This window comes from Choloepus didactylus, chromosome 6, assembly GCF_015220235.1.
Source record: "Choloepus didactylus isolate mChoDid1 chromosome 6, mChoDid1.pri, whole genome shotgun sequence".
NCBI classification, from domain to species: Eukaryota; Metazoa; Chordata; class Mammalia; order Pilosa; family Megalonychidae; genus Choloepus; species Choloepus didactylus.
In genome coordinates, this window is record NC_051312.1 from 132187338 (window position 1) to 132195354 (window position 8017).

Sequence of the window (8017 nt, forward strand, 5' to 3'; positions counted from 1 at the left end):
ATACAATTAAACCATGAGCTCAAATGGTTCAAATTTGTCCCATCATCTTGCATTCCTACAGCCTTTGTTTTGTGGCTGAATCTTTTGCATTTGAGAGGACAAAAAAAAAAGCAAACAGAAACCCCTGCACAAAATTTTCCCATTTTATTTTGGCACCAACCCACATGGATCCCTGGCAGGGTGAGCCTGTCCTTGTGGGGGCAGTGGGGTGTTTGGGGAAAGGGGGAGGACAGTGGTCCTGCCCTGAGGGCTGGGGAGATGAGGACAAAGGGGTTTGTGACACAGGGACAGCTCACAAAGTGCCACAGGGGATAAATATGGCTGCGCAGGGGTGAAGACTGAGTGGTTACTCCTCCTCGCCAGGACTGCAGTAAAGCACTCTCTGGATCCCACCTTACAGTGCTACAACCTGACAGATTTGGTCTGATTTCCTCATTCCCTACAGCTTCTCCTGACCCCCTGCACCCCCAGCAATACTCTTTGCTCCCTCTCCCCTTCCCCCGCACCCCAGCAGTACTCTGTGCTCCCACCTCCCCTTCCCCTGCCCCCAGCCACACTCTTTGCTCCCACCCCCACCCTTGCCTCTGGGAGGCCTGAGACATACAGGAGGCCTGTGGGGCAGGTCAGGGTCCAGAGACCTGCTGGGAGCTGCCGCCTGTGACCTGGGCGCAGCTGCTCCCTCAACTGTCATCAAGATCAAGACCCAGCGACCCACCTGGCCAGTGCTGCTGTTGCAACACAGCTGCTTGCCATGAGCAGGGAGTGTCATCTACCCCATTACATGGCGCAGAGCGGCTCTGCCAGGGGCATGTTCAACACCACCGTGGGGAAGCTGCAGCGCCAGCTGCGGAAGGGGGAGTATGACATGTTGAAAAATGTCCTGATCTTGGAGAGCGACTTTATTCAGATCAGCAGAAGGGGAGAGGTGGGTGACATGCACCACCGCATGTCATCGGTGACTGTGGGCAGCGCATGCACCAGCCCCATGCTCCCCCTTCCCGACATCATGCTCCTGGCCCGACCGGCCACCAGCTGCGTGGAGCCTCCTGCCCGGGGCACCAAGGGGAGAGGCCGCAGTTGTAGCACGGCTTTAGAGCTCACCAGGCTCCTGCCCCTGAAGTTTGTGAGGATCTCTGTCCTTAATCGGGAGAAACAGCAGCTGCACCTGAAGTTTGTCACTGGCCCTTCTTACTACCTGCAGCTGTGTCCCCCTCTAGATGGCCGGGAAGACCTCTTTAGTTACTGGGAACAACTAATTTATCTCCTGCGACCCCCAGTGGAAGGTAACAGCAATACCCACGCCGTTCCAGCTGAGGACGTGAGATGCACGCCCGTGTTTAAGGAAGTTGACAGAACAAGCACAGCAAGTAGGGATTTCCTTGGAATGGGTGACCGGGACCAAGTCAGCATCAGGAGCCTCCACGTGTTGTCGGAGGTGTCTGAGGCCTCCTCTGCTGCTTTTTCCGGGGGACAGGGGATCAAATATGCCTCCCAGAAACCCACTAGCACACCGGACGTGTCCACCCCCAAACCTGCACAGCCTGCCAAAGGGGCCGCGTCTGGGGCACTAGCAGGGGCGGCAGGAAAGGGCACCGCAGCAGGCTTCATGGGCGCGACAGAGTCTACGTCTGCAAATTTTGAGTCCATCAATGTGGCAATAGCAGGAGCAGCTGCCAAGGGACCAGGAGGAAACAGAAGCATCAAGGCCATTGCGTGTATCGCCAGCGTTCCCTCTAAGAGAGCTAAGTTTACCGTGGCACATGCTGCAACCATGTTCAACACCACCGTGGGGAAGGTGCAGTGCCAGCTGTGGACGGGGGAGTATGACATGTCGAAAAATGTCCTGAGCTTGAAGAGGGACTTTATTCAGATCAGCAGAAGGGGAGAGGTGAGTGACGTGCACCACCGCAGCTCATTGGTGACTGCGGGCATCGCATGCACCAGCCCCAAGCTCCCCCTTCCCGACATCACGCTCCGGGCCCAACTGGCCACCAGCTGCGTGGAGCCTCCTGCCTGGGGCACCAAGGGGCATACACACAGTACAGCGGTTTCCACCACCATCTCTCCAGAGAGCAGCGTGGGTGTGGGGACTGTACAAACAACATCTGCCAGCAAGACTGTGGCAACAACAGCTTGCGGCTCGGCAGCGGGACCTCCTGCACCACCCTGGTGAGGGAAGGCCACAAGGCTGGACGGGAGGCAGGCCAGCGGGTCTCCTAGATGAATGCAGAAGCCCAGAAGCCAAGAGGGAATATGCGGAAACAAAGGGATAAGGACAGCGCCCTCTGGAGGAAGAGTTCCCGCCCACCCAAGACAGGTGCAAGTCAGAAGACTAAGGCACCCGAGGTGGGCCAAACATCACTGGGCCGTTCCTTGGCCAACCGCAGATCCACGGAAGTGGACAAGAAGGAAAAAAGCCTTGGGAGCCCAGGGGACAGCAGGCGTGCTGCCACTCAGAAAATTAGCAACCACACACCCAGCACAAAGGAATCTAAAACATCTCCCAAATCAGGGAGGAGCCTCTCACCAGGGAGTTTGGGCTCTATGAACTCCAGGCACAGCAGGATAAGCTCCTTCTTGAAAAATGTGAAAGCCAAACTTAGGGAAAAAACAGCAGCCTTGCCCCGTGGTACGGAGGTGGCCGTGTCTGAGACGGTGGAGGGGAGCAGCGTGGCGGTCACCCTGGAGACAGCAGAGTGTGACCAAGCGGTCACCATCGGTGTCATGACAGCTGAGACTGTGGAGTCCGTGATCTCTGAAGCCCGGGAAATAGCCAGAGCCAGAAGCGCCACAGAGGACCGGGGCCCAGGGGAGTATCCCCACAGGGACGGCTCCCGGCCTTCCCCAATGCTGTTCAAATAAACACATTGCCGCAGAATGGCCTGCTGTGCTGTTTGAATTTCCGTATCTGCTGCACCCCAGTAGCGACCCCACACTGGACTGTGATGGCAGCTGTGCCGCAGCAATGACCAGGCAGGGGACCCCCCTCACCCAGGCTCGGCAGAGCTGTACGGAGCACTCGGGAGGGCTCCCTCTTGCCAACCCCTTTCTGGTTTTGGCTCCTCAGGGCTGTGGCTGAGTCAGATCCTAGGCTGGGAAGCTCTACCACCACTAATTTCCCACTCCCTTTTACAACCTTTTGTTCCTCCTGAAGGTCCATAACAAAGCAACAGTAGCCTTGTTATGAAAACTCCCTTGGATATTCAGGGAAGAGAGGGTGTGCCAGTTTGAGTGTATTGTGTCCCCCAAATGCCATTATCTTTGTAGTCTTGTGTGGGGCAGAACTTTTGGTGCTGGTTGGATTTGCTTGGAATGTGCCCCACCCAGCTGTGGGAGATGATTCTGATGAGATGTTCCCATGGAGGCGTGGCCCCACCCATTTGGGGTGGGCCTTGATCAGTGGAGCTATATAAATGAGCTAACTTGGGGGGAGAAAAGAGAGTGCAGCTGGGAGTGATGTTTTGAAGAGGAGCAAGCTTGCTAGAGAGGAACGTCCTGGGAGAAAGCCGTTTTGAGGCCGGAGCTTTGGAGCAGATGCCAGCTGCCTTCCTAGCTAACAGAGGTTTTCCGGAGGCCATTGGCCATCCTCCGGTGAGGGTACCCGATTGCTGATGTGTTACCTTGGACGCTTTGTGGCCTTAAGACTGTAATTGTGTAGTGAAATAAACCCCCGTTTTATAAAAGCCTATCCATCTCTGGTGTTTTGCATTCTGCAGCATTAGCAAACTAGAACAGAGGGGTACAACAGCATTTGTTGCAGTAAAAACAGGGAAGATGAGCAATTCCACTCCCAAGTACCTATCCTGGAGAAACTGTCACATGTGTTCTAGGAGACATCTGCAAGAACGCTTATTGTGTGATAGCAAAACAGTGGAACAGCCCAGATTTCCAACACTGGGAATTCAATAGGGAGATATTATAGAACAGAGAAAAATGAATAGCACACACACATTTAGCATAGATGAATCCCAGAATGTTGACTTTTTAAAAAGCAATCCACAGAATACATGATAATTTCACTCATAGAACAGTTCAAAAACAAGATCAAACAATAAACCGTCTAAACAGGGCACCTATTTGGCAAAAGTGTAGGCCAGGAAACAAGGGAATGGTAAACACGAAATTCAGGACCGTGGTTCTCCCTAGGAAAGAAAGGCGGGAAGTGGGGCACAAGGACTTCAAGAGGATGGAATTGTTCCATTTCTTAAGCAAACTGAGGGGTACGAGTTGTTGATGTATTTTTTTTTTTCACATTTTTAACATCTCTGAAATGTTCCTATTATCTCAGACATATCCTTTCCCTAGGTTTTCACTTTTATGTATGCACAAGAGTGACGCAAGAGAAAAAGCTAAGGGAAAAAAAATCTAAGCTATCAAAAATTGTAAATGACAAACATTTTAGGTAAATTATCACTAGAAACTTTGGTAGACTATGATAGCCCCTTTTCATAATTGACACTGAGGCTCAGCGAAGGTAACCTGCTTGAGTCACACAGTGGGATCTTGGCAGAGAGTGAGCCACCAGCCCACCTCTTCATGTCAAGCCCTACCTGAGGCGTGGGGGTAGGCCAAGAGAGCAATCTAAGGAGACCGGGGCACCACAGGAACCCAAGACATCTGCATTCTCCCCACCATGATCCAGAAATCTCCATAGATGAACACCAAAATGCCAGGTAGTTACTGGATGGAGCGGAGGCAGAAGAGTGGAGATGAGGAGACTTCTGTTAGTGGGCCACTGCTCTTGGGTTTTGAACTTGAGTGAGCTCAATGTCCTTGGCTGCCTTATCTAAAGAGCTCCAGACCACCCTAAATCTGAGTCTGGCTCCCAGGTTTCCGTCTCCAGGCTCTGGTGGTGCGACTCACACTGCAGATCCACTCCTTATTCGCCACCAGGTAGTACTCCTGACAGAGCCCAGTCCTCCCACAGCCACTAATTAAACTTCCGAAAGCCAGGCTTAGAACGGTTTCTCCACACCAAATCTTCAGGACTTATCTTTTGAGGTTCCAGCAAATCCTTAAGTGTGATGTTAAGGAGAAGATACTGGGTTAGGACATAACATGACTGTTGCTTGGACATTCAGTTAATTCCTAAAGCAGCTTTTGGGGAAAGCCACAGAGTAATTCAAGGGAAATGGGGGGAGGCTCTCCTGCTGGTGGAAGGAATGGTGGGCATGGGGGTGGAGGGGAACTGTTGAGAAGGGGAGTTGGCTTGAAACCCATATGCACACAGCATCCCCTCTGACGAGGCCCCTGCTCCCAAGCTGGAGAATTATCAGAGTGAGACAAGTTATTAAGAAAGGAGGGAACATGCCAAAGGGTAGATGTGAATTGGTGCTGGTAGAAAAACAACCTTAGAATCATTAACCCAAAGCTTCGGAGAAGATAGGGGGTCTTGCGGGAGACAGAATTAAAGGTTTACTCTTGGCCAGTTTTCCCCTTGACTCAAAAGGTGGGGAAATTACAAAAAGATCACATTGCATTCCTTTGATCTTCTGATTTCCACAGAGGCAACTTTAGGTAAACATTACTCTGGAAGAAGAAAAGGCAATACAAACATTTACATGCCACTTGGCCACACAAAAGATATTCTTTGCCCAATTAAAGGAGAGTTCAGTGAAACCCCACCCCTGGTACCAAAATCTGTTTTAGTTTGCTAATGCTGTGGAATGCAAAACACCAGAGATAGATTGGCTTTTATAAAAAGGGGGGTTATTTGGCTACACAGTTACAGTCTTAAGGCCATAAAGTGTCCAGGGTAACACATCAGTAATCAGGTACCTTCACTGGAGGATGGCCAATGGCGTCTGGAAAACTTCTGTTAGCTGGGAAGGCACGTGGCTGGCGTCTCCTCCAAAGTTCTGGTTTCAAAATGGCTTTCTCCCAAGATGTTCCTCTCTAGCAAGCTTGTTCCTCTTCAAAACGTCACTCACAGCTGCACTGACTTCCATCTCTGAGTCAGCACGTTTATATGGCTCCACTGATCAAGGCCCACCCTCAATGGGTGGGGCCACACCTCCATGGAAATATCCCATCAGTTATCATCTACAGTTGGGTGGGGCGCATCTCCATGCAAACAACCTAATCCAAACATTCCAACTTAATCCCCACTATTATGTCTGCCCCACAAGATTGCATCAAAGAATATGGCTTTTTCTGGGGGACATAATACATTTAAACTGGCATATTCCAGCCCCTGGACCCCAGAAAACCATATTCTTTCCAAATACAAAATACATTCATCCCACAATACCACAGAAACTTAAATCATTTCAGTAACAAAAGTTAAGTACAAGATCCCATCAAAATCAAATATAGGTGTGGTCAGTCCTAAGGCATACTTTTCCTTTAGCTTTGGATCTGTGGACTTAGAACAAGTTATATGCTTCCAATATACAAAGGAGGGACATTCATAGGATAAACATTCCTATTGCCATAAGGACAAAGAGTAAGGAAAACAGGGTTAACAGGACCAAAACAGTTCCTAAAACCTGCAGGACAAACTCCATTAGATTTCAAAGTCTGAGAGTCATTAACAGAACAACATTGCATCCTTGGGGCTTGAAAGAGTGGGAGCCTAACCCTTCCTAAGGGCCTTTTTGGCAGCTGTTTCCTCTCCAAATGCTTGGGTGAGTGCTCCAACATACCCACACATTGGGAAGACCACCTTCTCGGCCCCACCCTCCTCAAACCTCAGGGCAGCTCCCAGATTCCCTTCCATCTACGGGGCACACTCTCAACCCCTTCAGAACAGTGGGGTGGCAGCCAGGCTCTCCCCAATTCCCTGGGAATGTGCTCCACCCTCTTTGGGACCTCGGGTGGCAAAACTCTTCCAGAGCATCGAGGCGGAAGGCCCGCCCTCGACCTCCAGGGCAAACTCACCCTTTCCATCCAAACACTGGCTTATAGTCTTGGACAAGTTCTCCAACATTCATTCATGAAATATTTACTAAGACCCTATGGCATGCCAGGCAGTATTCTGGGCCCTGGAGATGTGGTGGTGAATAGGAGAGACAGATACAAATGGGGAGGGAGGGGGTGCCTCTTCCTGGGACATCCACAATCTAACTGCAAAAGGAGAGACACAGAAGACTAGATACCTAACTGGTTAAGCAGATGGGCTATGGCACATCAGGCATACTCACATCCAAACCCTGACTCTGCTTCCTATTATCTGGGTGACCGTGGGCAATTGTTTGAAGCCACCTAAGTGCAGGTTTCCCAGGAGTCCACACACCACAGTGCACGTAGACCTCCCCGCGCCATTGTCCGAGTAACGGGAAAGGCAACTGCGGGCTCTGTAAATGGCAACTGTAGGTAGTTGTAGTTGTTGTTATAGGAAACAGCTTACAAACCACATGTTAAGGAGCACAGATTAATTAATTTCATGCTAAAACAACTCATAAATGCTGGGAAGACCATGACCAAGAAACATCACTGAATGATGTTGTAGGGGCAGGCTTCGTGGAAGAGGTGAGTTTTGAAGCCAGAAGATGAGTCCAGAATACTGGCAATATTACCCCAGGGAAAACTTCAGGGATGATTTCAAGAACTTCCCAACTTTTTTTTGTATCACGATACACAGAGAAAATGGTAATATTTATTCTGCACAGTCAGCAAACAGCACAGGCTCCTCCCATCTGGAGAAGACCCAGACAGGGGCTGTCTCAACTCCACCCCCCACTAGGCATTTCCAGGGCTGAGTGACTCGACAATACACAGGTTACCTATTTCCGGCTCACCAGTGTGCTGCAGCACACCCATTGGGAAGCTCTGATTTGAGCAACCTCATCAATTGGCAGAGGAGAAAACAGATTCAGGGAGCATAAGTGACTTGACCAAGGTCACACACATGGGTCAGCACCAAGTGGAGAACTGAAGTCCCTGAACTGGCTTGTCCATTCTTAAAAGATGGGAGGATATGGGATCATGGGAGAAGGTCACAGAGCTCACTTCAGGCAAGCAAGTAGGGCTAACTGGCGCTTCCCTTAGCGCTATGAATAACAAGTATGGCAGAACT

At 50.6% G+C, this 8017-nt stretch overlaps 1 protein-coding gene across 1 annotated transcript; it reads left to right on the top strand.

The window, feature by feature from the left end:
• The first annotated feature begins 751 nt into the window (after nucleotides 1-751).
• LOC119537309 (protein FAM71A-like) lies at nucleotides 752-2862 on the top strand. The gene is made up of 2 exons (XM_037839805.1): nucleotides 752-2077; nucleotides 2221-2862. Exons 1-2 carry the CDS (start codon nucleotides 752-754, stop codon nucleotides 2860-2862), a joined length of 1968 nt encoding a protein of 655 aa, XP_037695733.1.
• The last annotated feature ends 5155 nt before the right edge of the window (nucleotides 2863-8017 follow it).